At 38.8% G+C, this 27,394-nt stretch overlaps 1 protein-coding gene across 1 annotated transcript; it reads left to right on the forward strand.

Annotated features, from left to right (window-relative positions):
• Nucleotides 1-1,666: 1,666 nt before the first annotated feature.
• On the forward strand, nt 1,667-27,394 carry ankrd13a (ankyrin repeat domain 13A). The gene is made up of 15 exons (XM_062051282.1): nt 1,667-2,013; nt 7,136-7,271; nt 10,537-10,661; nt 10,749-10,794; nt 11,034-11,177; nt 11,249-11,438; nt 20,026-20,092; nt 20,183-20,264; nt 20,330-20,391; nt 23,193-23,323; nt 23,400-23,557; nt 23,637-23,774; nt 23,841-24,001; nt 24,874-24,938; nt 26,093-27,394. The coding sequence occupies exons 1-15, from the start codon at nt 1,906-1,908 to the stop codon at nt 26,289-26,291; spliced, it is 1,812 nt and encodes a 603-aa protein (XP_061907266.1). The 5' UTR covers nt 1,667-1,905; the 3' UTR covers nt 26,292-27,394.

A 27,394-nucleotide genomic window follows, 5' to 3' on the forward strand; every position in this document is an offset into this window, starting at 1 on the left:
TACTGACAGGATGCAGTGCGTCTCCCATAACAATGTGACCTCGGACTATGTTAAGGTAACGTGCGGAGTTCCCCAGGGTTCAGTTCTTGGCCCTGCACTCTTTAGTATTTACATGCTGCCGCTAGGTGACATTATACGCAAATACGGTGTTAGCTTTCACTGTTATGCTGATGACACCCAACTCTACATGCCCCTAAAGCTGACCAACACGCCGGATTGTAGTCAGCTGGAGGCGTGTCTTAATGAAATTAAACAATGGATGTCCGCTAACTTTTTGCAACTCAACGCTAAGAAAACGGAAATGCTGATTATCGGTCCTGCTCAACACCAACATCTATTTAATAATACCACCTTAACATTTGACAACCAAACAATTAAACAAGGCGACTCGGTAAAGAATCTAGGTATTATCTTCGACCCAACTCTCTCGTTTGAGTCACACATTAAGAGTGTTACTAAAACGGCCTTCTTTCATCTCCGTAATATCGCAAAAATTCGTTCCATTTTGTCCACAAGCGATGCTGAGATCATTATCCATGCGTTCGTTACATCTCGTCTCGATTACTGTAACGTTTTATTTTCGGGCCTCCCTATGTCTAGCATTAAAAGATTACAGATGGTACAAAATGCGGCTGCTAGACTTTTGACAAAAACAAGAACGTTTGATCATATTACGCCTATACTGGCTCACTTGCACTGGCTTCCTGTGCACCTAAGATGCGACTTTAAGGTTTTACTACTTACGTATAAAATACTACACGGTCAAGCTCCTGCCTATCTTGACGATTGTATTGTACCATATGTCCCGGCAAGAAATCTGCGTTCAAAGAACTCCGGCTTATTAGTGATTCCCAGAGCCCAAAAAAAAGTCTGCGGGCTATAGAGCGTTCTCTATTCGGGCTCCAATACTATGGAATGCCCTCCCGGTAAAAGTTAGAGATGCTACCTCAGTAGAAGCATTTAAGTCTCATCTTAAAACTCATTTGTATACTCTAGCCTTTAAATAGACTCCCTTTTTAGACCAGTTGATCTGCCGTTTCTTTTCTTTTCTTTTCTACTCTGCTCCGGGGTGGACCGCTAGCCTGTCCATCAGATGGGGACATCTCTACGCTGCTGACCCGTCTCCGCTCGGGATGGTTCCCGCTGGCCCCACCATGGACTGGACTTTCGCTGATGTGTTGGACTTTCACAATATTATGTCAGACCCACTCGACACCGAGGATGTCGTTGTGGCTTGTACAGCCCTTTGAGACACTTGTGATTTAGGGCTATATAAATAAACATTGATTGATTGATTGATTGATATATATATTTTCCAATAATATGTATTCCAAACCAACCAACACATGTTAAATATATATTCGAAAAATATAATCTATTATCAATACATATGATATATTTCTGTAACTTATTTTGCATAGAGCTTTATAAAAAAGGAACTGTTCAGGACACCCCTGTCTTAATTTGTTGAATGGACGCGCCCGAACTGGAATTTCCTATTTTGGTTTTAGGGGAAATATATTTATCTTCATAGTTTAAATGCCCTGACAATATGTTGGTACAAAACACAACAATTGTAAGACATGATTTTACGTGTCTTGATTTAAACATATTGTTGTTATATATATTGTACATTTTCTAAACAGGGACCACCCCCGCCCCGGGAATCATGATGGACTAGTCCAACCACTTCCTTGTTCAAACTTTTATTTTGGGGAAGACTCGGGTCGAAGTCGGTGTCTGACTCTTGACTGCTTCGACTTTGTTATTTTGTGGGTGAAATGTCAACGCCATGACCGACGTCGAAAGTGAAAGTCGGCTGGACGAGGACGTAGCTATCACCGTGGCTGTCTCTATACAAAGCTGCCCGTCGTTGCTGCCCCGAGGCTTCAAGTAAGAGGCAAGATGTCCATAGCTAGCGTTAGCCAAGACATCCAGGTGGAGTTCCCGCTGCACTCCGCGGTGTGGGAGAATGATTACAGGCGGCTGGAGCAACACATTATTCTACCGCAGGTTGGTAAAATATCCATTTAAAAACAAATATTTGACACCGGCACTAAATGGTCGTTAGCTCAGCAATGCTAGGAAGGAGCAACGAGGAAAGAAGTAGGCCGCCACGTTTGACAGATGCTGTCACACGTTAGTGACGGTCATTTGAATAATGATGATACATTTCAGGGTATGACACTGTCACGGAAGTATTCTTACAATGTGTTGTTAATGTCGTCGGAAGGGTTTCAAATATGTTGGGCTGTCTTGCACATGAGATGCAGTGTGCAGGTGTACATGTCGTTTATTGTCTGATCATTTGTCCGTCCACGCTAATGCTAATTCTAGCCTGCAACATTGTGGATTTGTTCTTATAATTGTTTTATTGTTGTCATTGCTTCAATCCGAGCTAATTTGTGTCAGTGAGAAGGTGACCTCATTTAACAGTTTGAAAAACGATGAGACTGAGGTCATCATCATCGTATCTGAACAATATCCAGCGTTGTTGTATTTCAATAAACTGGAATCCTGTGTGCTGTGGGGCCCTATTGTAGTGAATCACACATGAGCCATCTCAAATTAATGAAATCTTTATTGGACACGAAAGTACACAATGTGACAAAGAACATTTGACAACAATCAATCTAGGGATCTCGATATCTGGTCAGGACACTCCTCACTCTTTTGCCTTCACCTTCATTGTCCATTCCTTTTTGGTGACTATATACTGTGGACCTAGACCAGTGGTTCTTAACCTGGGTTCGATCGAAGCCTAGGGGTTCGGTGAGTCGGCTCAGGGGTTCGGCGGAGGTCAAAACACACCCGACTCATCGTGTAAATAAAAACTTCTCCCTGTCGGCGTATTACGGATACGGCAACAGCAGAAGTCACACTGATTTATGCACTGTGTTGGTTTTGTTCTTTGAACAAGGTGATGTTCATGCACGGTTCATTTTGTGCACCAGTAAAAAAACATAGTAACACTCTAGTATGGGGAACATATTCACCATTAATTAGTTGCTTATTAACATGCAAATTAGTAACATATTGTCTCTTAACTAGTCATTATTAAGTACTTATTAATGCCTTATTCGGCATGGCCTTATTATAACCCTAACCCTAACCAAATAACTCTAAATTAAGTCTTTTTTACTTAGAATATGTTCCCCTAGTGTCCAAATAACTCTAAATTAAGTCTTTGTTACTTAGAATATGTTCCCCATACTAAAGTGTTACCAAAAACATATAACTTTGTCTTGAATTTGAAAAATGTTTTTTTAAATTTTTCACTAAAGAAGGGTTCGGTGAATGCGCATATGAAACTGGTGGGGTTCGGTACCTCCAACAAGGTTAAGAACCACTTACCTAGACGTTGAGTCCGTGACATACATGGTGGACAATAACTGATACAGTCTGCTTTGCCAGTCCAAAGGCATTCACCGTTTTCCTTAGTCTTCCCTCGACGGCCAGGTAATACAAAGCACACGCTACCTTTTTTATCACATCCACTTGGCTTGCGTTCTTGTTGACTCTCCTTCAACAAATGGACAAAGTTTTTTGGTAAGTAGAATCACAGCTGACCTCGACATTTGCAAGTTCTCTTGCCGTCTGAGAAGTGTTGTATCCGAAATAGCTGCAATCGCTTTCTCTTAAGGTATTCATTTGTGATTTCCACAAGCGTCTGTACATGTAGAAGAATGAGAAACACGGGCATGTCTGGATGACTCGCCTCCATATTTCCAGTGGTTAGCTCCGAGTTACGAAACCACTTTATTATGAAGCTGGCTGCGGCGCATTCTTTTTGACGTCACTTTCAGTGTGGGGCGCGGTTTTTCTGGCGTCACTTCTGGTGTGGGGCACGGTTTTTCTGGCGTCACTTCCTCTCCGAACTCAGTTTGTAAACTATCAATGAGTCCATACAAAGCTAAGTGCCGGAGATTCAAGAAATACACGGCACACTTACCCGTGTAAAAAATTGTCCGAAGAGGGGAACCTTAAACACTGGTTAAGTGTGGCTGAAACGGGGCTTAGGCTAAATAATTATTCGTTTAAGGCAGGGGTGGGCAATTAATTTTCACCGGGGGCCGCATAAGCAACCCGAGCACTGCTGGAGGGCCACACGACAATATTTCAATAAAATTTTGCTCAATATTATTTTTGATATACCGTAAGATAAATAATAATGATGATAATAATAATAATAATAATTAATAATAATAATAATAATTTAATTTAACCTAACTTAACTTTATACAAAAGCAGATTGCTTTTGATGGTCACTTTATCCTGCATTATCCAACATTTTCCCCCATCAGATTTGGACAACCATCTGTTGTTAAAAATTGTTTTTAATCATATTTATTTTATATTGGTTTTATATGTAATTGTTTTATCTTTTTATTCAGTCATTGGTGGAGCTAAGGATAATATTTGAATATCGTTTTTAATATTGTTGTGCAGCACTTTGGAAACATTTTGTTGTTTAAATGTGCTATATAAATAAAGTGGATTGGATTGTCACACCTGCCAGCTTGTCCCATTTCAGTCCTAACATGTCCAAACACGCATTTACCTATGTGAACAAGTCATTACCTGTGGTTGTCTCTTTAATTGACTGCATGGCTGCCAGCTACTCCGTGATTTGAAAGTCTGCAGTTATCCCACGTAAGAAGAAGAGCAGCTGGAGGTGTCACGTACATCACAGATCTCATCCAAAGTTAGCGAAAAACAGTCCATGTCTCCGGGCATACAGCGCAACAGAGTCCAATAAGCACTCCTTAATAAACTCTCCGTCAGAAAACGCCTTACTTTTTCTGGCGCTTTTGTGAGAAATGACAAAACTTGTCCTGACGGCTGCATCTCTGGGGGTGTGAAATATGGCAAAAAGTCTTGTTGGGTTTGCAGTTTTACCATCAACGCATCGGCCTCCCTTGCGCGCGCTTCATCAGACACATTTTGGTATTTTCCCTCGTGTTTCTTCGTGTAGTGGTGATTAAAATGATATTCTTTAACACAGCAAGCTGTGTACCACAAATTAAGCACACGGCTTTACCATTAATTTATGTAAAGAAATACTTGCCAGTCCAAAACACGCCATTCGTCATCAACTTTTCTTTTTTTAGCGTCTCATCACTTGTCTCTATGCACCTTCACTCACAGGTTCCCCCCGGACATACGGCATAAATAACACATTTCAAAATAAAAGCAGCACAGTTGTATTGCGCACGACATAGATGTTTTTAAACTTTATTTTGTAATTTGTTATTGCGCCGTTCAATTCACTCACAATCGCACACGCGCATACGTCCACACGGAAGTAATACAAATAACGCTTTTCAAAACAAAAGCAGCACCGTTGTATTGCACACTCGACATAGATACTTTTTGAAATTTATTTTGTAATTTATGATTGGCCTCACGCGGGCCGGACAGGGATGCGCAAAGGGCCGGATGCCGCCCGCGGGCCGTACAATGCCCAGGTCTGGTTTAAGGGGTTATCCGGCTTAGTGTAGACATAGCCATAGTTACATGTGTGTATATTTTAAACTGTAATGATGGCCCAAAAAGGAGAATGTATGTTATGATATGAATAATAACAAAATATTTATTTTGCTGAATATTTCAATTTATATCCCAATGTTTCTTCTATGAGGTATGCATTGTTCATCCTGTCCATTATTAACCATTTATTTGTTGTAAAGTAATGATAAATAATGATGACATGTATGCTTCTTGAATGTCTGCTATGCATTGTAATAAAAATGCAAGGATAAATGATGTTTCTAACCAGGGATGTCAAATTTAAAGCGATAACACGTTAACTATAAGTTCCATTAATGGCACAACTACTTTTTATTTTGACTACTTTTTGACCCTCAGTTCATTCCGTAGCAATGGAAGGTGTAATTGCGTGTAGTTACTGTTGAGCCACAAGCTTGAAAATAGAGAGCAGAAATGCACAAAGAAAAGGGTACATTACGGAAACCCCATATACAAAGCCATGGCAAGTCGTTCTCCCGACAAGACAAGACAATTTTTTTACAATCACCGTGAAACTACATAATTGGAGCGAAAACATGCTTGCACGCTTTGCCGCTTGCAGAGAGGGGAAGCTTTACTTCCTTGTTTGGATTGCGGTTGAGTGCATTGTTAACATAAAATGTCGATTGTTACACTTAACTGCTTTAGTAAGATGGAATAAAAACTCAATAGAAAAGATGGACGGTAAGCAAGAAATCTAGAACCCTACTTTAGCGGAGACTTTTACGTCGTCAAAACTTGTCAAGACACCTTTTCTCATACCAATCACATACAAAATTAGGTCTACACTTCAAATCCGTCTACGATAACATAACGAAGAATCGTCTTACATTACGATCATGCTCTGTCAAAGATGTTGTAATGTAATCTGTGATAGTTCTACCTAAATAAATGTTTTCTGGCAATTGAAAAATAATATTATATTCTTTTAGCAGGCTGAATATTAAATTTTAATAATAGAGAAGGTTAAAACATTGTCATGCAGATATATGAATACTATTAACTTGTACAACATGTTACGTACACAATATTAGCAGCATTTATTCATGTAGAAATATCACAGATTACATTACCAAATACTGTATATTTGGCAAGCAAACCATGAACGTAACAATCCATTTTTTGTGTTATTAATGTGTGGAACTGATATCTAAACATGGTGTAGGTCCTCCCCTCTGAAAGCAAGTGATTCTGTATTCCTATAAAACACAAAATCTGGCAAGACAGCCACGCATTGCAGGTATTGTTTTTTTAATAGGCATTAAAAGCATGTTTATGTCCATTTTGTGTTGAGCTGTTTAAAAAAAAGCATAGTGTTTAAAACATTTAATTAAAGCAAACTAATTGTCCAGTCATGACAAATCTTGAAAATTATCTGTCTATGGTACACTTATTAAGGATGAAAAATTATATATATCTGCGATTAATCAGGATTTAATTTAGAGTAACCATAAACAAGCTGCAATTATTCTTGATTAAATATTTTAAATGTTTGAAGAACGCTTTGATGATTTGCCCCACATTAAAACTTCCGTATCGTTTATCATATGTTAGACTTGCGCACCACAATAATTCCTGGAAATGCATCTCTTCCTGATTTCCTCAGATTGATGTTGAGGCTGTGGATCCGAGAGGTCGGACACCTCTACATCTGGCAGTGTCACTGGGACACATGGAGTCAGTGAGAGTCCTCCTGAGACATGGAGCTCAAGTTACGAAAGAAAACGACAAGAATTGGACAGGTTTGTAACAAGTAGCTTCACTAGAAGATAACATTTTTAGCCCCCTTGGAACTTTTGAACTTTATGGAAGATTTGGTGAAAACTGACATGGTCAAAATTATTAGCCCCTATGCAAGTTTGCGTTTAGAGGTTAGAACCACATCAGAGCAGTCAATTAACACTGAATGTTATTTACAGTAAGTGACCCCAAGAAGCAGGGTTAGTCTCTCCTAAACACCCGACGAAAGGGAATTGCTCTGGATTGTCTCTTAAAACTTTCAAAGAAGTGATGTCATCATGCTAAAAAGTAAGTAAATCTGTGTGGACCTCAGATGGAAGATAGTAAAGTCTCATCTCAAAGGGGGAAGGATATACAGTGGTACCTCAATTTACGAGCACATTGCGTTCCACGACCAAGTTCGAAACCCATAACAATCGTATCTCAAAGCGGCCCCGATTTAATCTGTGCTTGGCCCTCCCCAAACACCACCATTTTAACATGTTACATGCTTTTTAAAAAAGAAAAACAGACTTTTACACAATAAATATTGCTCGAAAAACATTGCATTAGCATGTACTATAAACAACATCAGTAATGTAATAATATAATATTATAGCTCAACATTTACCTTGGGAACCGGACTAATGTGGTGTCTCCTTTTTAAGTTCACTCTTGCCAATTCCGCTGATTAAAAGCAACTTGTTTTTATAGAGCCAGTTGCGTGTTTCTCTTGTGACACCTTGCTCCTAGTGGTGTAACAATAGGAACTAGGGAATTGCTGTTTATGTTCCTCATGGACGTATTTGAGTGACAGACAGGAGAAGTCAAGAGTTGAAAACAAGCGCTATGTATGTCTGCGTACCAAAGGTAATTCTCGACCGTCCAGAGACAGACAGGGAAACAAATCAAACACAGCCTCTGCAGCTTCTCAATATTTTTATGGATACATGTCCGGTGTTTGGCGTTTGGACTTGGTGACTGCATGCTACAGAAGCTGGTTGCAGCTAATGCCATATAGTCTCTCGAACATTTGTTGCATTATTGCAAAGCACAAAAAAAGTAACCTGTCAAATATAAACCCGGATTTGGTCAAAAACACAACACTTCTACAACTTTGGCATGCAAAATTGTTTAAGATGTTAGCAAGAATCCCCAGATCTCTGAAAAGACAATTGCTCATCATTAAGACTTGATATTTCACACTATATTGTTGAGAAGGCTCTTCATTGTGGTGGACTTCATGGCTACTACCCAACAAAAACTCCATTGCTCTCACGGCGGCACATCAAAGCTTGACTGAAGTTTGCCAGAGACAATCTGAAACATGGGGATGAATTACGGAAGTGAGTTCTTTGCTCTTATGAAACAACATTTTAGCTGTTTGGTCATATGGATACTGCCTTTGGTTGGAAAAAGAAGGGTGAGGCCTTCAACCCTAAAGGTACTGTACCTACAGTGAAGCATGGTGGTAGGAGCATAATTTTGAGGGCTTGTTTTGCTGCTTCAGGCACAATAAACCTTGTTTGGGTGCACTGGACCATAACAGACTAAGCCCATATTTCCAAGAATAACATCAATAGGTCTGCTACCAGTCTAGGTTTGGGTCTTGGTTTGGTTTGCCAACAAGACAATGACTTAAAACATACATCAAAGTTGGTCAAGAACTTTAAAAGGACACCAAAATCAAAGTCGTGGAGCGGTTGTCTCAGAGCCTAGATCTAAATCCTATGGAGAATCTGTGGAAGGAGCTGAAATTTAAAGCTGTTCATAAGGCCAAGCAATTTGGATGATCTTGAAAAATTTGCCATGGAAGAACGCACTAACATCCCTCAGCATACCAACATGTTCTAACCTAATAAGAAACTCCCAGAATTAGGGCTGGGCGATAAAACAGTATCAATATATATCACGATAGACACGCAATAGATATCAATTAAAAATGTGTTTGCTAAAATGCTCGCTAATTTTTTTTCTTCTATGTTGGAAGAAACCAGAAGTTGCAAATCAAGTTTGGGTGCATGAACAAACGCACTCGCTGTCTGTTAACAGAGCAAGGTCAGTGGCAGTGACACGCTAAAAAGCGAACAATATCAACTATCCCGTTTGATTGCGTCATCTTGTTGTCTCACAGTTGATTCTTTGCATGGAGTGAGAAGAGAAACTAAAATTGAGTGCTGCAGAGAGCGAAGAAATTGTCAATAAAACAAGAAAAGTCACCTCAACAGTATGGCAGTTTCTCAGATTTTTTAAAACAGACCGTTGTCTGACCAATGTGGACCACCTTAGCCATGCTCACTCGAGCACAGCCGTAACTTCCTGGGCCTTAACCTGCATAAACTAGTTCTTCTCAGGTTTTTCTATGTTTACATTTTCACACTTTGCTCTATTTTGTTACACCTTATCAAGCATTTCTTATGTATTCCTTATTTTTGCCCCTTGATTTTAAGAGGTTATTGTTAAGTGTTCAATGTGACATTAGAATTTTGTTCACATTGATAAGAGTGCTTTCCATGGCTGTGTTGACATTTATTTTCCTTTCTGCCTTGATAGCTGAGGCGATTATAACCAGAGGAAGGTTACGTTTTAAATAAAAATATATTTTTCTCCTCGTTCTTATTTTCGATTCGCCATAAAAATTATAAATACTTACGGATATAGACAGATGTAAAAAAAAAAAAAACTTATATCGTGATTCAATTTTCAGCCATATCAACCTGCCCTAACCAGAATACATTGTCTACGGATGTTCTCATTCATCCCGGTCATTGTATTCTCAGGACATTTCAATGGATCGCAACTGGACTGTCCAGTTTGTCTTAAAAAATGTTTTGCCTCTCATCCAAGCAAGCTTTATGAGGCTTTGATTGGTCAGACTACATGATCTTATTTCAAAGACAAACTAGCCAGTTGTGATCGATTGAATGTTTAAGAATACCAACGAATGATGAATAAGAACACCCATATACATATATTATTGTAAATACTAATATTGATTATCAAAGGGCTAATCATTTTGGCCATTGCATTTTTTACTTTTTTATTGTTTAAATTCAGCAAATCAATAAAACGTTTGGTCTTATCCAGATATTGTCTTTGTTCTAGTGGACACATACAAACTCTGAACATTTTGGGTTATGACCCATTTCATGAAAAGAAAGAGCTTTTATTTTAATTTTAAGAAGGGGGCCTAATCATTGTTCACCTTAACTGGGCATGCCCCTCTATGATGTATCTTACTGATGTTTTTACTGGTTGTAACAATCCCTATGTATCTTACCTATCTAGTTCTGCAGGAAGCTGTCAGCACAGGAGACCCCGAAATGGTTCAGTTAGTCCTTCAACGGAGAGATTACCTAAAAGCCTCTACAGCTCTGGAAGGAGTACCTGAGCTTTTGTCAAAGATCAGAGAGGTTTGATTTTATACATACTTTCCCATTGTCTTCTGCAGTGTCCAGTTTAACATAGGGGGAAAAACTGTTTGTTCTCGTTTTATTCAGTCTCCAGACTTCTATATGGAAATGAAGTGGGAATTCACCAGTTGGAGTAAGTTTCTTTAATATAGTAATTGATAATTATATGCGGAAATGCAAGAACATTGTCAATATGGTCCTGTTAAGTTCATGCATTTAAATATATTACATACACAAATGCTCAGTATGATGCTTTTCAGATCTTACTGGAACAACTACATTGTTACTTCTTGAATTAGAATGACTGTCATCTTTTCTTGTTATTGACACACTTTATTTATATTATTTTCCTCATGCACTATTCCTTCACAGTCCCGCTTCTATCCCGGGTTTGTCCAAGCGACGTGTGTCGCATTTGGAAAAGTGGCGCTAGCTTGCGTGTGGATTCTACTCTGTTAGGCTTTGAGAACATGACCTGGATCAGGGGGAGAAGAAGCTACATTTTCAGAGGAGATGGTGTGTGTTTATCAGATAATGATAACCGCGTTATTAGATGTAGAGGATGTTGCTAACACGCCGCTTGGTAGATTCATGTGCAGAGTTGATGGAGGTGAACCATGATGAACAAGTGGTGGACACTGAGCGTTTCATCATATCCCAAGAGAGGGAGGACGTCACACTAGAATCAATGCAGCCAGCTGAACAGGAAGTGGCCAAAAGGTTGACGACTCCAATTGTCAACACCTACTTGGATACCAGAGACATTGCTTTTGAAAGGCAAGTGTCTCGACATTGATTACAACTCAAACAGATCATTCAAGCATAATCTCAAATGATTACCAATATGTCCTCATTGTAAGCCATGGTTCTTATAGCTGTGTTGCCTATGATTCACAATCCTTATGTGAGACAAGAACACTTTTTTTATTTTTTTTTATTTATTTTTTTTAACGTTTTGTAACTTGTAATATACGGCAAGTACGGTTTGGCTAACAATGCAGCTAATGGAAATACACTATTCCGACAATAAGGCCTTCTAAAAAAACATACAAAAACCGCCAACAATACTCCATTTACATTTTGTGACTTGAATATTAAAGTATTAGCGATATTGTTATTATAAGCGCCAACGCAGACGATCTATTTTTAGCGGCGCATTGATCACAGAGAGTTTATAGTGAGAGTTTGAAGGCCTACTGAAACCCACTACTACCGACCACGCAGTCTGATAGTTTATATATCAATGATGAAATCTTAACATTGCAACACATGCCAATACGGCCGGGTTAACTTATAAAGTGCAATTTTAAATTTCCCGCCACACTTCCGGTTAAAAACGTTTTATTATGCTGACGTATGCGTGTGACGTCACGAGGGCAAGGGAAGTATTCGGAGCCCGTAGAAAAAGCTCTGTTTTCATTTCATAATTCCACAGTATTCTGGACATTTGTGTTGGTGAATCTTTTGCAATTTGTTTAATGAACAATTGAGGCTGCAAAGAAGAACGTTGTAGGTGGGATCGGTTATTAGCGGCTGGCTGTAGCAACACAACAAGGACTACTTACCCTCATAGCAGACGCCTAGCCGATGCTAGCCGCCAAACCCACGGATGAAGTCCTTCGTCGCGCCGTCGATCGCTGGAACGCAGGTGAGCACGGCTGTTGAGGAGCCGATGAGGGCTGGCTGGCGTAGGTGGAGCGCTAATGTTTTTATCATAGCTCTGTGAGGTCCGGTTGCTAAGTTGCTAAGTTAGCCTTAGCGTCGTTAGCAACAGCATTGTTAAGCTTTACCAGGCTGAGAATTATTAACCGTGTAGTTACATGTACATGGTTTAATAGTATTGTTGATCTTCTGTCTATCCTTCCAGTCAGGGATTTATGTATTTTGTTTCTATCTGCTTTTGAGAACGATGCTATCACGTTAGCTCAGTAGCTAAGTGTGTCACCGATGTATTGTCGTGGAGATAAAAGTCACTGTGAAATGTCCATTTCGCGTGCTCGACTCTTATTTTCAAGAGGATATAGTATCCGAGGTGGTTTAAAATACAAATCCGTGATCCACAATAGAAAAAGGAGAGAGTGTGGAATCCAATGAGCCAGCTTGTTCCTAAGTTACGGTCAGAGCGAAAAAAGATACGTCCTGCACTGCCTCTAGTTCTTCACTCTAACGTTCCTCATCCACAAATCTTTCATCCTCGCTCAAATTAATGGGGTAATCGTCGCTTTGTCGCTCCGAATCTCTCTCGCTCCATTGTAAACAAAGGAAAATTGTGAGGAATATTACCTCCTGTGACGTCACGCTACTTCCGGTACAGGAAAGGCTTTTTTATCAGCGAGCAAAAGTTGCGAACTTTATCGTCGATTTTCTCTACTAAATCCTTTCAGCAAAAATATGGCAATATCGCGAAATGATCAAGTATGACACATAGAATGGATCTGCTATTCCCGTTTGAATAAAAAAAAAAAATTTCAGTAGGCCTTTAAGTTTATAGCTTATTGGTATATTGAGCTGGTGACCTGCTGCTGCTGTTTTGCCTCTTAGTTAGTAAACATTCATTCTAGATTAGAAATCATGCCTCTCACCTAGATAGTAAAAAGATGTAACCATAAACCGAGAAGTTGGTCAACTTTGATATTCAACTTGGCAAGAAAGACACAAAAAGACGCTTGATTGCGGCAACTTTTTTTAAAACTCTTCGTAAGGATGATGATTAATTATTCATCTAAACGAGAATATAAGAACATTCTATCAGTTGGCATTCCGGTGAGAGCATTGTACAGTAAGTGAGCGTTTTAATATGTTGGTAGTCTTGTTTAGCACTTAGCAATAATGCTACATGATGCTTAGAGTTTCACCAATGCTACATCTGTTTAGCACACAGCTTCTAAAATGTATTGTTCATCCGCCTTATATTCAGCTTCAAAATTATATAAGGTTCTGGATTTTCATTTGTCCCAAATTAGTCGTCGTTTCTCCGGAAGTATGCTGCGAGTAGTAGGTTTGTTGTTGTTGAAAGAAAACACGAGTATTGTTACTACATTACATATATAATTGAAAGGTCAATGGAGGTGTCAGGATGTTTTATTGAGCGTTGTATAGGCGGAATAGATCGATTCCCATTGGCTCCATTGTTAGCTGACTTTTGCTAACGTTTATTTAAGAGTTAGAAGGCAAAAAAAAAACCTAAAACATAAGTGTGCTTGTCTAACATAGGGATTGTGAATCCATCCATCCGTTTTCTACCACTTGTCCCTTTGGGGGTCGCGGGGGGTGCTGGAGCCTATCTCAGCTGCATTCAGGATTGTGAATGATAGGCACAATTCCAAAAAAAGTGCAGTTCCCCTTTAAGCATGACAGTGCAAAGGTGATGAATGTTAAATAATACTGAATTACAGCATACCTTTCGCACACAGGTTTTATTTGGGCCTTGATCACACTACAGGTACATGTTCTTGCCCATATGTGACCTTTATCAGAGTTTTTTTAATCAATTTGAACAGTACAATTCCAAATTTTCCATATCCGACCGACCCAGGCCACTTTTGTATGTGGCAAATATAAATCGGATATGTACTGAATGGGACTACAGTCTGAATGCTCTGTTCACGTTCATCCAACCAATACGTCATCAAATAGCATCATATTTCTCTGCCAAAATTGGCTTCTGCAAAATAAATACAGGAAGTTGGCTAATGAGCAGAAAACCTGTGGATACTGTAGGTTGATTGGCAACACTAAATTGACCCAAGGTGTGAATGTTGTCTGTGTATGTGTCTTGGGCCTGCTATCAAGTGATAGGCTCCAGCTCCCCAGCGAACCGAAAAATGAAAGGATGGGCGTTAATGTTTCACCACTCTTGTCTCCAACTGCTCACCCACACCCACTTCGAAGCAAATGTCCAACAAACTGCGAGAGCCAAAATGCTTTCCCCCTACCTTCTTAATCTTCTATGCGCAATAATTCGGTTCAGAAAATGTTGACTTAGATTGCACAAAATCCTTCAAATTGGTACAAATGCGCCAGGACTGAGACCTCCTTAAATTCCGCAAGCACTGCAGCACATGTGACGTCATGACATCATGTCTGCATGCGGGTCAGATTGCGTTCATCACATTTTTTTAATAATGTGAACAATTACATAAAATGATTGGATTTCACAAAAAAATCTGAATTGGACATTCTACCTACCCTGCAGCATGAGCGTAGCCTTAGAGCTCCATTCAACTGCAGAATGCTTCTTCTTATCCTACAAAGTGTTCAAAAGAAAAACATACACTGCAAAAACTGAAATCTAAGTAAGACGAAATATCTCAAATAAGGGTGATATTTGCTTATTTTCTGTCTGATAAGATAATTCTTCTCACTAAGCAGATTTTATCTTAGTGTTTTACTTGTTTTAAGCGTTTTGGTCCTAAATGATCTCAGTAAGATATTACAGCTTGTTGCTGAGATTTGATGACCTATATTGAGTAAAACATGCTTGAAACTAGAATTTCAACTGTTGCAAAGCTGTGTCATCAACACTCACAAGTATAACATTTGTTTTTTAAAGTAATCAATTCTTACTTCAAGCATGAAAAAAAATCATGATTTTGACACGAATGTGTCTCATAATTAAAATGGATGACAGCCAAATGGACTTTGCTGTTTTATTTTCAATGAAACAATAGAAAATACATACTCATATAGTATTACAGTTGGCACAGTACAGTAAACTGGCAGTTAATATTTAAACATTTGACATTTCCAACAATTTTGAACAGAAATAGTTCATGCACATTCAGATAAATTCTTCAAAATTACAATAAAAAAAAATTTGGCCGGTGGCCGGGCTGTAAATATGCGCACTAATTGACTGAAAGAGCACGCACTTGGCGCGATGATGTCATGTTATCGATGGAAAAATGCATCTTTAGACCATATGATATGCCTGAGCAGCTAGGAGACCCCGAGAGTAACAAGCGGTTGCCTTGTTGCCTTTCCATTAAGAACAATAAACTCGTTTTTAGTATAAGTTTGCTGGTTTCAAGAAATGTAAATGCTGAGCGCATATCATTATGTCAAGATAATGGCACTAGCATTTACTTAATTTAAGAATATTTTTCAACATATTGAGCAAAAAGGTCTCACTTTTTTTTCTACCAAGAAAAGGGCACTTGTTATTAGTGAGAATATAGTTATTTTAAGGTATTTTGGGGTTCATTGAGGTTAGCTAATTTTACTTGTTTTGGAAAGTCTTGACAAGCCGAATTTTCTTGTTCTATTGGCAGATAATTTTGCTTAGTTCAAGTAAAATACCCCTAATTTTTTTTATTTTTTCTTGTTTTTGAACACTGACTTTTTGCAGTGTAGCCTTAGAATGTCATAAGTTGTTCTTCGGGGCTAAATTCCATGAAGTTTCATGAAAGCCCATTTGCTAGTTCTTACATAATCTTGATTTTTACATAATATTGACTTTAATCCCTGTGGGGTGAGGGGAGCTGAGGGAGTTTTGGCCAAACAATCTCAACAACCCAAACAGACTGTTTGGGGAAAAGAAAAAAAAAATCATGATTTCACTCTACAGAACAGAAAAAAAAATGGAAAAATATCACAATTTTTTTCAGCCCAGGTAAGCCCGTGCATTAAGGCGGCCTGGCTAATGCCTCACAGTATATCTTGCTTTCTAAAACGTGAGAGTTTCAGAAAAAAAATGCATTGAATATTTTATCATTTGGGTTAAAGGCCTACTGAAATGAATTTATTTTATTTAAACGGGGATAGCAGATCTATTCTATGTGTCATACTTGATCATTTCGCGATATTGCCATATTTTTGCTGAAAGGATTTAGTATAGAACAACGACGATAAAGATTGCAACTTTTGGTATCTGATAAAAAAAAAGGCTTGCACCTACCGGAAGTAGCGTGACGTAGTCAGTTGAACATATACACAAAGTTCCCTATTGTTTACAATGATGGCCGCATGAAGTGAGAGAGATTCGGACCGAGAAAGCGACAATTTCCCCATTAATTTGAGCGAGGATGAAAGATTTGTGGATGAGTAAAGTGCAAGTGAAGGACTAGTGGGGAGTTGAAGCTATTCAGATAGGGAAGATGCTGTGAGAGCCGGGGGTGACCTGATATTCAGCTGGGAATGACTACAACAGTAAATAAACACAAGACATATATATACTCTATTAGCCACAACACAACCAGGCTTATATTTAATATGCCACAAATTAATCCTGCATAAAAACACCTGCGTGTTTGTTATGCTAGCTCCTAGCTCCTCTGCTAGCTCCTAGCTCCATAGAACACGCCAATACAATTCAAACACCTGATCAACACACACAATCACTCAGCCCAAAAGACCGTTTACCTAACCCAAGGTTCATAAAGCTTATATATTTTTAAAAAGTTACGTACGTGACGCGCACATACGGTCAAGTTATCGAATGTTTAGCAGCCAAGGCTGCATACTCACGGTACCTGATATTCAGCTGGGAATGACTACAACAGTAAATAAACACAAGACATATATATACTCTATTAGCCACAACACAACCAGGCTTATATTTAATATGCCACAAATTAATCCTGCATAATAACACCTGCGTGTTTGTTATGCTAGCTCCTAGCTCCTCTGCTAGCTCCTAGCTCCATAGAACACGCCAATACAATTCAAACACATGATCAACACACACAATCACTCAGCCCAAAAGACCGTTCACCTAACCCAAGGTTCATAAAGCTTATATATTTTAAAAAAGTTACGTACATACGCAAAAAAAAGCCAAAGCTGCATACTCACAGTAGCACGTCTGCGTCTTTGTCATCCAAATCAAAGTAATCCTGGTAAGAGTCTGTGTTGTCCCAGTTCTCTACAGGCGTCTGTGTATCCAAGTCAAATGTCCTCCTGGTTAGAGTCTCTGTTATCCGAGTTCTTCCATCTTGACTGCATCTTTCGGGAATGTAAACAAAGAAGCGCCGGCTGTGTACTGTTGTGGCTGACTACGTTCGAAAAATACGTCCATTTCGCACCGACAACTTTCTTCTTTGCTTGCTCAGCTTCCTTCTTCATAATGCAATGAACATGATTGAAACAGATTCACGAACACAGATGTCCAGAATACTGTGGAATTATGAAATGAAAACCGAGCTTTTTCGTATTGGCTTCAATGTGGAAGGCATACCCGTGTTCGCCGGTCTACGTCACGCGCATACGTCATCCTCAGAGGCGTTTCGAACCGGAAGTTTAGCGGCAAATTTAAAATGTCACTTTATAAGTTAACCCGGCCGTATTGGCATGTGTTATAATGTTAAGATTTCATCATTGATATATAAACTATCAGACTGCGTGGTCGGTAGTAGTGGGTTTCAGTAGGCCTTTAACTCATTAAATCATGCGATTTAATCACACAAAAATATCACAATAATTATGTATGAACGCGGATTGATCACGCAATTACTTTAGGCTGCACATGCTCCTTGAACAGAAATGCGGCACAGAATGTTATACAGTCAGTGGATCAGGTCAAATTCAAAGTGGAATGAGGAGACTCACCCCGGTTTTCCACTGGATGCATTTCACACACATTGGGTAAAGCAGGACAGGAAATATGACACAAACTAAATGATTTTATTTTTAGAATAAAAAGCTGTGTGTTTGATAAGATCTTATCTACCTACTAACCATGTTAAAAAAAACTGATAAATCAGAAAAAACTAATAAATGATGTGCATTTAGGGAAAACATTAAAACATGTTTGTTGTATCACATTCTGACAATTAAACTGCATTCTTGTTAAAATATTAGCGTTTTTTTTTCAGTTTAATTGAATTCTAATTAAGCAAGTAATTTACTGCAATTTAATTGTGATTAATCAAAATTCAAAATTGTGATTAATCGTTTGATACTACTATTTATTATATCCATTAGAGTTGTTTAGTCTAACTCAGACCTGGGCATTGTACGGCCCGCGGGCCGCATCCGGCCCTTTGCGCATCCCTGTCCGGCCCGCGTGAGGCCAATCATAAATTACAAAATACATTTCAAAAAGTATCTATGTCGAGTGTGCAATACAACGGTGCTGCTTTTGTTTTGAAAAGTGTTATTTGTATTACTTCCGTGTGGACGTATGCGCGTGTGCGATTGTGAGTGAATTGAACGGCGCAATAACAAATTACAAAATAAAGTTTAAAAAACATCTATGTCGTGCGCGCAATACAACTGTGCTGCTTTTATTTTGAAATGTGTTATTTATGCCGTATGTCCGGGGGGAACCTGTGAGTGAAGGTGCATAGAGACAAGTGATGAGATGCTAAAAAAAGAAAAGTTGATGAGGAATGGCGTGTTTTGGACTGGCAAGTATTTCTTTACATAAATTAATGGTAAAGCCGTGTGCTTAATGTGTGGTACACAGGTTGCCGTGTTTAAATATCATTTTAATCGCCACTACACGAAGAAACACGAGGGAAAATACCGGAATGTGTCTGATGAAGCGCGCGCAAGGGAGGCTGATGCGTTGATGGTAAAACTGCAAACCCAACAAGGACTTTGTGCCATATTTCACACCCCCAGAGATGCAGCCGTCAGGACAAGTTTCGTCATTTCTCACAAAAGCGCCAGAAAAAGTAAGGCGTTTTCTGACGGAGAGTTTATTAAGGAGTGCTTATTGGACTTTGTTGCGCTGATAATGCCCGGAGACTTGGACTGTTTTTCGCTAACTTTGGATGAGAGCTCTGATGCAGTCAATTAAAGAGACAACCACAGGTAATGACTTGTTCACAGAGGTAAATGGGTGTTGGGACAAGCTGGCAGGTGTGACAATCCAATCCACTTTATTTATATAGCACATTTAAACAACAAAATGTTTCCAAAGTGCTGCACAACAATATTAAAAACAATATTCAAATATTATCCTTAGCTCCACCAATGACTGAATAAAAAGAAAAAACAATTACATATAAAACCAATATAAAAAACAATATAAAATAAATATGATTAAAAACTATTTTTAACAACAGGTGGTTGTCCAAATCTGATGGGGAAAAATGTTGGATAATGCAGGATAAAGTGACCATCAAAAGCAATCTGCTTTTGTATAAAGTTAAGTTAGGTTAAATTAAATTATTATTATTATTATTATTAATTATTATTATTATTATTATCATCATTATTATTTATCTTACGGTACATCAAAAATAATATTGAGCAAAATTTAATTGAAATATTGTCGTGTGGCCGTCCAGAAGTGCTCGGGTTGCTTATGCGGCCCCCGGTGAAAATTAATTGCCCACCCCTGGTCTAACTGCTAGAAACTGTTCAGTCTAATTGTGCACTTTTCATGATTTGTCTTTATTTTCTTGTTTTCCTTTGACAGGAACAAGTCTGGGATTTGGGGCTGGAGGACCGACAAAACTGAAGTAGTCAACGGATTTGATGCAAAGGTTCACATTTTTTTCCCGTGCCATTGAAACAAAAAATATATACAGTTAATGTGTTTTATTGCTGTTTGCTGACTGCTGTTGATTTCTCAGGTCTTCAGTGTGAACAACGTCAATGTTGTTATCAGGACAAGGACTGAACATCTTACAGATGAGGAGAAAGCAAGAATAAAAAGTAGGTAGAGGAAAAGTATTTTTCTACCTAAATGAGAGTAATCAGTATGCACTTTATTTTGAAAGGTGAAAGGAACATCCTGGAGTCACTGCTTGGGACGGTGGAACAGCATATCAGCGCACAAGGGGTAAAGAGCATCCACACTCATTTAATACACTCACTAGCCATAACATTAGGTACACGGGCTAATAAGTCAATCGAATACAAGAGCGCTATCGAAAGTTGTAAATAGATAACTAGAAGTACATTCAGACCTCCATCAATATCAAACTTAAAGTGGCTGTTTGCAACGTTTACACAGATGCCTAGAGGCCGCTAACTTTCCAATGTTATATCTCGCCCTTTTCCGGCTTCCAGGACGTAATGACGTAACAACATACGTGCGTAGCACATGCACATGCATTAGCTTTGGGTCTTGTTAGCTAATAATAGCGATTCGGATAGTTAGCTTTAAATGTCATTGAATGTATATTCCATCATAACAACTACATGACTGCAAATTGTTCGTTGCTTCTCTTGGACTGCATTTGTATGTGTGCACATGCTCTCTGGCGAGACCGGGTGAGTGACCGCCATAAACACCAATTATATTATTCGGACCAGTAAAAAAAATACTTCACAAACGTAGTAATTGTGAAAAAATATAGACTGTTTTAACACATATATGCTCTGTTAAACTACTAATGGTAACACAAGCTAGCCAATGTTGTTCTTGTTATATTTTGTGCTTTGAAAAATGTTACTGTGGGCAAATTGCAAACAGCCCCCCAAACGTAAAATGTGAAAGAAATGTGTCACCTATTTATTGGTAACAAGCAACTTCCTGGTTTGAATAAGGGAAAAGATAAGATGCTGCAAATTGATTGTAGCATTTGGGGTCTGGTTTTCCACTACAGTTGGGGGAAATAATACATTTTTAGATGACATGAACAATAATAGAATCGATTAGTAAACATCAGTCGATAATCAATTTATTTATTGTAAATAAAGTAAGGCAGACAGTTCTAAACATTTGGCTGACTACAGTGAATCACCTCACAGAGAGATCCGAATAGCTTCTTTATTATAGGGCACTTATAGTCCAGGTTTGCTCACTTTTTCATTAATTTAATAAATGTGGGAATTAATTTAACTGTTTCTTATTCCAAATGAATAGTTATTTTTAAGTTGCAAGTGATAAAAGCTTATTTAGTGAAATGAAAATAAATGTAAAACTGCATCAATACTCAATTTTTTTATTGAATCATAGCTCCTGAATCTTAATCGAATCGTAAGGCGCCCAAAGATTCCCACCTCTTGTTGCCACAGTAATTGAAATGACAAACAAAAAAATTCCCCAATGTGCACCTTGATCTGTACCAAAATTTAAGGGTTTCTTCCTTAGTAGGTGCATTAATACCCCTCAGACTGTCAAATCAAAACAACATTATCTTAACTCAATTGTGGTACAGCTCATACATTGAAACTTATTAGATGGTAGAAGTATATTTAACAGGGATGTCCCATTTAATATTTATGGCTTCTGATCTGATCCGATACTTTGACAATAGATCATAGAACTGAAAATGTTTTATAGCAAGTAACTAAAGTAAACACAATAAGTAAATGGTAAATGGGTAGTATTTGCATAGCACTTTTCTACCTTCAAGGTACTCAAAGCGCTTTGACACTATTTCCACATTCACACACTGATGGCAGGAGCTACCATGTAAGTCCCTAACCACGACCCATCAGGAGCAAGGGTGAAGTGTCTTGCTCAAAGACACAACAGACCTGACTAGGATGGCAGAAGCTAGGGATCGTACCAGGAACCCTCAGGTTGCTGGCACGGCCGCTCTACCAACCGAGCCACGTCGTACCCGCCGTTTTTTATCGAGGTTATCTTATTAAATTTAAACATTTGCTAGTATTGTTGTACTAAATTTATGGTATTGAATGCTTCTTAGAATTTTCTTTACAAAATAAAGTGGCTCATGCACAACAAAATATTATATATATGTTATAATATCTGCCCCCTAAAACTTAGAATACCTGCTTATAAGTTTTACTTCTTTTGGCTCTTTTTCATTCATTATTTATTTGAAATGTTATGTTGATGGTTTTCCGTTTGACCTTAAATGAATGAAATAAAACAAACAAGCAAATAAAACAAGTAAACAAAAGCAAAAACCACTATTGACTCCCATTTAAATAATTGGGTTTTTGCCCTCAAAGCCTTCCTGTATCCACAGACTTACTCTCTGAGTTTGTAAACAATAACAAAAATGACCAAAAATATGATTTTGTAATAATAATTTAAAAAAAATTATGGATCTAATCAATTTAGTATTGGTTATATACTGATACTTTACTAAGTATCGATAGTTTTGAAATTCAAATCGATCACCCCTACTTTACATTGAAGCTTTAGCGGTTAGTTTCTTAGACTTAGACAAACTTTGTTGATCCACAAAGGGAATTGTTCTTGTGTTGTCCTGCTCAGTGTGTTGTAGCATGCTTAGCCATTCCTTTTCTTCTGGTCCTCCGGTAATAATGATACTTGGAAGAAACTTGGTTAATTTTCCGCCATTGTGGTGATAATTAGTATCTTAGAAGTGGCGTCGCAACTTGCTCTTGAATTTAAGCCAGTGTTCTGGCAAGACACGCACCCTCCTGGAATTCACGCAACTCCTGCGTGTGTTTAACAAGAAATATGGAAATGTAATTGCCTCTCCGTGAGCGTGCATCCCTTTTTGAAGGAATCTTTCATGTGAGTATATTCTTTAGCCTTGTAAACACTGGGACACAGCTGTGGTAAAAATGGCCGGGTTTAGCAGCTCATCAGGCGATCAGTTAAAGGCAAATATTGGCCCACATTGGGGACATCTCTAATATTTAACATTGTGAACAGTGACTGTGAGTATATGAGATGTATACTTTCTTTCACAGGACCTGACACTTGAATACGCAACTGCCACCAACCCCACAGCCATCACCCCAGAGGAATATTTCAATTCCAATTTTGACCTGGGGAACCGAGACATCGGACGACCGATTGAGCTGAGCATCCGAACACAGAAGTTAGCCACAGATCATGAAGGAACTTACGTATGTCAAAGCCAGTTGTACAGTTGTTGCTTCTCTGGTCCTACACAGGTTTAAAGGTACATTGTGGATGAGCGAAGAGCATCCCCTGTCCCTGGTGAAGCAGGTGACCCCCATCATTGACCTCATGGCTCGGACCAGTTCGCATTTTGCACGACTACGAGACTTTGTAACGCTGAAATTCCCTCCTGGATTCCCTGTGAAAATTGGTGATTGTTTAGAGAATACAAAAACCCACTTCACTTTTTTTGTTTTTTTCCAAAATGTATTTGGGTTTCTCTTATTCAGAGATTCCACTGTTTCACGTGCTGAACGCCAGGATTACCTTTGGAAACGTTAACAAATGCAGTACAGAAGAAGAAGCCAACACAACACCAGCTGCCACGCCGTCGTCCACAGGAGACGACGAGGACGAAGTGGCCAGCGGTAAGAACACAAATGGACTCATATCAACCGCTGTCTTTCTCAACGCTGGCTCTGGTGTGCATCCAGTACTTCCAACATTCCAGGTGTGTCCGTCGGTGTTTGTGGTGCCCGACAACTACCAGCGCAGAGGGGGCAGCCGTCACGCACCTGTGTCAAATAACGACGAAGAGTTTTTGCAGTACGCCATCCATCAAAGTCTCTTGGATTCCCACGGAGTTCCAAGCCAGGTGGTGTGGCGTCAACTATTACCGTATTTTCCGGGCTACAAGCCGCACCCACCAAATTTTAGAAGAAATAAATATGTTGACATGTTAGTCGCAGATACATATCGGTACGAAATATTTTGTAAATGTTTATTTACATACCTTAATTGTTTCCAAACGATGCCTGTCACACGGCAGTAAAATGGCTGATCAGACCCACAAGCTGCAGAGGCTAGCTCTCCAATCAGCTAAACAGACTCAATAACTCCTCGCTGACGTTTTGGTGAATTTACAAAACTGAAAGACTACAAAAATAATGTAATTGTAAGTTAATAATACTAACACAGACACTTGTAAACATGTTAGTTTAGTTGTTAATGCTAACGACGCTAGCTTGATTACAGTACGATGGCATGTAGAAATATTCACGAAAACACTCCTACAGACATCACACATGGGAGGGCTTAGTAAGTGTGAATTGTTTTAGTTGTATTTTAAAACTTCCAAACTTTGGAGCGATGAATGTAGAATTAATTTCAAGAAGAAACGCTATGGATGAATACTTATGATTCAAGGAGCAAAAGAGGAAGTACATTTTCAACTCTCAGCACTTCCAGTAAGTAAACTCGCCCCAAAGCTGGCGCCATAGCACAAACAATAACACAACGTTTCAGTGTCTGTCGGTGTCCTATAAAAACTATTTTATTGGATACAGAACATTATTGCCGTTAGCGAAGAAAAATCCCTAGATTAGCCGCACCGTTTTATAAGCCACATGGTTCAAAGCGTGGGGTAAAAAGTAGCGGCTTATAGTCCGGAAAATACAATATTCCTTGTGTGCATCATCTTCCCCTTTTGTTGTGTTGGGAATGATTGTCATGTGTGCATTGCTGCAGGAGGGGACATGGGACGATACACACAGCGAACTCACTGATGTCATGGCCAACAGCCAGAGTGACAGGTAGCCATTTGCAGTCTTACATGCTTCTTGCTGTTTGTCCCCATTAACACAAGCAACAGGGTCGAAGTAGATAAATATGGATGTTGTGCCCCCCAAGCACAAAGTTTGAAGATTATTTTCCTGCCATTTAGATATGAGAGTCATAAAAAAGTCATAAATGTTGATATAAAATAAAAATAGCTGTTAAATTTCACCAATAATGTTGCTTAAGTCAAGAATGTCAAAGACTACCCTACAAAAATACAGAATGGTTCGTTCTCACTGGATTGCAGCAAACTTAGCATTGGAAACATTCTGATTCACTCGCCACAGACGTCATAACATCATTAAAGCTCACCTTTACGCATTCACACACAGCACCAACATTTTGGAACAAGACTGAGGTGACAGAAGAAAGGTAAACATAATAAATCAATTTATGGCAACATTGGGGAAAGTTATGGACGAGTTACACCCATGTAGTGTCTCTAATTGCATATAACTGTAGTGCATTCAAGGACCCTCAATTATAGTTAGAATCAGAGGCGTCACTAGTTTTTTAAAGACCGAAAGACTTAACTCCCAGGAGATGCCCAAGTAACAATATTATCATAATGTTAATGAGGTATTATTTTTTGTATTATCTATTGATGATTTTCAGATAATCTGTACTTTACTCTTGACATAATAATTATATTTAAGTGAATAATTGTCATTATTTAAATTAATGTTCTGGCAACCTTATATTGAATTTGTAGGCACTTTTTTTTTTAACAAAGCCAAGTTTTTCAGGGGGGGGTTACATCTATATATGTTTTTTTCAACTTAATTTTTATTGGTGTGTTTATAAGGAACAAATATACATTGACTTAATAAAAACAAAAATATCTTCAACTAGTGCAAAACATAAGAAAAACAGATACAAATGTATTTTTTTGAAAAAATGTTTAATAAAATTTAAAACAAAAATTAAAAAAAATATATATTTTTCACCTTTCTATCATCTAAAAGGTGCTTCTTTACCAAACTTAGGTATTATAACCATCTTTTCTTTAACATGTCCTCCCTCACATGTAACATACGAGTCATGCGCTCCCCTTAGAGCTCGATGCCCAGTGGGTCACACTGTGGTCGTCTACCTACTCTTCACGGTCCGTCATGTTATGTCATTCCAGGAGTATCCCAGAGGGGGTGCTAGTGGACTTTGGCGACACCTCCAGCCCCACAAGCACCTTCTCCACCTCCAGCCCCGACTCGGACCTCCACCTGGCCATGGAGCTGTCGGCGCGGGCTCAGGAGCAGGACGAGCGGCTGAGGAAGCAGGAGGAAGAGGAGCTGGAGAAGATTTTGCAGTTGTCGCTTACTGAGAAGTAGAAGGATGAACGAGGGGAACGGGAACAAGATCCAGAAGCAACCACCTCACCTCACTTTCAACTCCCAGTCATCTATGCAACTGCAGAGGTTTCCCTTTAACTACGCATTCTTACTCTACTTTTAAAGGGTGTTTTAATGTAAACACTAACTCTCTGTCTTCCAGCCATTGTTCTCTGAGGTGTTTTTAATGGCAGTCACATCAAATATTGGTCTTAAGGCAGCTCACAAGAATGTAATAAAATAAAAAAAGACTACTTCAGGTGACTCCACATGAGTTGGCACTCCAGTTTAACTCTTGAAGTGCCAGAGCACTGTATTTAATGTTCCCTTCCCTTGGCATGTCTAATACGAAATCAGCGATCTGATGGCTGGAGCGGAATATTAATGTTCCTACTTTGCATAGGGCCATGAAGGGTTTTACACCAGAAGCCATTTCCATGGAATAACAAATCTCAGGGTTCCAGTTTTACACAACTCTCTCTTTCCTGGAAGTAGGTTTTAAACAACGTCACACATCATCCTGCTTCACTCATGGCTTCAGTTTAAAGTTCATGCAGGTTTCTTGTGCTTTTTCAGAAGACTAAGAGGATCACTGCAGCAATTGTAAATATTCTGCTTTTCTTTGAGTGGAATTTGTACGACTTTTTTTTTTTTTCCCTCTTCCGCTTGAGAAAATACCTGCAACAATCCTGTGCAAAGTGTTGCAGTCTGTTCATGTTCCTAAAGGTGATTATTCCTAACCTCCTGTAGCCACAAACATCTGTAAACCTCCTCGGCTTGTTTTTTTTATTGTGCCAACAGACTTGGTAGAAAGTTTAGATTGTGCCACTTAAAACTTAACAAGTTTTTTTGATTCTGAGTTACATCCAAGCATACTCGGCGATGCTCAATTAACCACTGTACTTATTTTACTTACTACAAATCTCAGTAATCCCTCTCTTTTTTTTGTTTTTTGCCAAACTGGTTAATACTGGGACTGTTTTTTCAATATAAAAAAGGGCCAACTTTGCTTCATTTATCTGAGATGTACTGTATGTAACAACCCAAGTGAGCTGCAAGTTTTTTCCCCCCTAAAAAATAAAGCACTTTATTTCCATAAGGAC

This window comes from Entelurus aequoreus, linkage group LG06 (assembly GCF_033978785.1).
Source record: "Entelurus aequoreus isolate RoL-2023_Sb linkage group LG06, RoL_Eaeq_v1.1, whole genome shotgun sequence".
Taxonomy (NCBI): domain Eukaryota; kingdom Metazoa; phylum Chordata; class Actinopteri; order Syngnathiformes; family Syngnathidae; genus Entelurus; species Entelurus aequoreus.

Excerpts from the sequence above, each read along its gene's own strand:
- ankrd13a (XM_062051282.1), top strand. The coding sequence starts at position 1,906 with ATGTCCATAGCTAGCGTTAGCCAAGACATCCAGGTGGAGTTCCCGCTG. Across the intron at positions 2,014-7,135 it reads AACACATTATTCTACCGCAG|ATTGATGTTGAGGCTGTGGA; the intron begins GTTGGTAAAATA and ends TGATTTCCTCAG. Across the intron at positions 24,002-24,873 it reads CCCACGGAGTTCCAAGCCAG|GAGGGGACATGGGACGATAC; the intron begins GTGGTGTGGCGT and ends GCATTGCTGCAG.